The sequence below is a fragment of the Mesoplodon densirostris genome, chromosome 2, assembly GCF_025265405.1.
Source record: "Mesoplodon densirostris isolate mMesDen1 chromosome 2, mMesDen1 primary haplotype, whole genome shotgun sequence".
Taxonomy (NCBI): domain Eukaryota; kingdom Metazoa; phylum Chordata; class Mammalia; order Artiodactyla; family Ziphiidae; genus Mesoplodon; species Mesoplodon densirostris.
Window position 1 is genome coordinate 113,975,494 of NC_082662.1, and position 661 is coordinate 113,976,154.

Below are 661 nucleotides of genomic sequence, written 5' to 3' on the forward strand. Positions count from 1 at the left end.
CTATTCTTTGTGAATGTCTTCATGGGCTGCCAGGCCCACCTTTATTACCAGTGAGAGGAACTCCTGGAAGTTAAGTGCACCATCCTCATTGATGTCCAACTCTTTGAACCAGGTGCCTACATCCTTCTTCTGTGAAGATTGGAGAGAAAGAAGCCACAGTGTAAAGATCTCAGGGAAGCTGAGGCATGGCTGTCTGCACAGGGCAATGCCAGGGACCAGTGACGCAGGGCATCATTAGAGCCGGGCAGAGAACCCTGACCACACCCAGCCTCTCCTCACCGTCATAAACTTAGGACACTCCGTCTCTAACAATTTCTTCAAGTCATCCCTATAGATGGCGTGGTAATTCCCTTTCATCAGGGAGTACTTGTGGTAGACCTCAATGATGGAGTTCATGGCATTCTCCAGGTCCGTCAGCATGGTGCCCAAGGATTTGCCCTACCTGGAAGACAGAGCACATGGGCAACCCCGGCGTGGGGAGGGTGCCTAGGGGGACACTCTGAAGGCTCATACTCCAAGGGATGGCTCTGTCCTGGATGGCATCATCCAGATAACTAAACCCAGCATAGGGCTATGGCTATGATGGGAAGTGGGGGACGATGTGGATGAGGGTGTGGAAGGAAGCAGGGTACACACACACACACAGTTACTGCCAGCTCTC

The 661-nt window shown here is 52.3% G+C and overlaps 1 protein-coding gene across 1 annotated transcript; it reads right to left on the reverse strand.

Moving 5' to 3' along the window:
* Nucleotides 1-432, reverse strand: S100A8 (S100 calcium binding protein A8). Its single transcript, XM_060087841.1, has 2 exons — nt 280-432; nt 1-129 (listed from the first exon to the last, which is right to left on the reverse strand). The coding sequence occupies exons 1-2, from the start codon at nt 418-420 to the stop codon at nt 1-3; spliced, it is 270 nt and encodes an 89-aa protein (XP_059943824.1). The 5' UTR covers nt 421-432.
* Between the last annotated feature and the right edge of the window lie 229 nt (nt 433-661).

Excerpts from the sequence above, each read along its gene's own strand:
- S100A8 (XM_060087841.1), bottom strand. The coding sequence starts at position 420 with ATGCTGACGGACCTGGAGAATGCCATGAACTCCATCATTGAGGTCTAC. Across the intron at positions 130-279 it reads AGTGTCCTAAGTTTATGACG|AAGAAGGATGTAGGCACCTG; the intron begins GTGAGGAGAGGC and ends CAATCTTCACAG.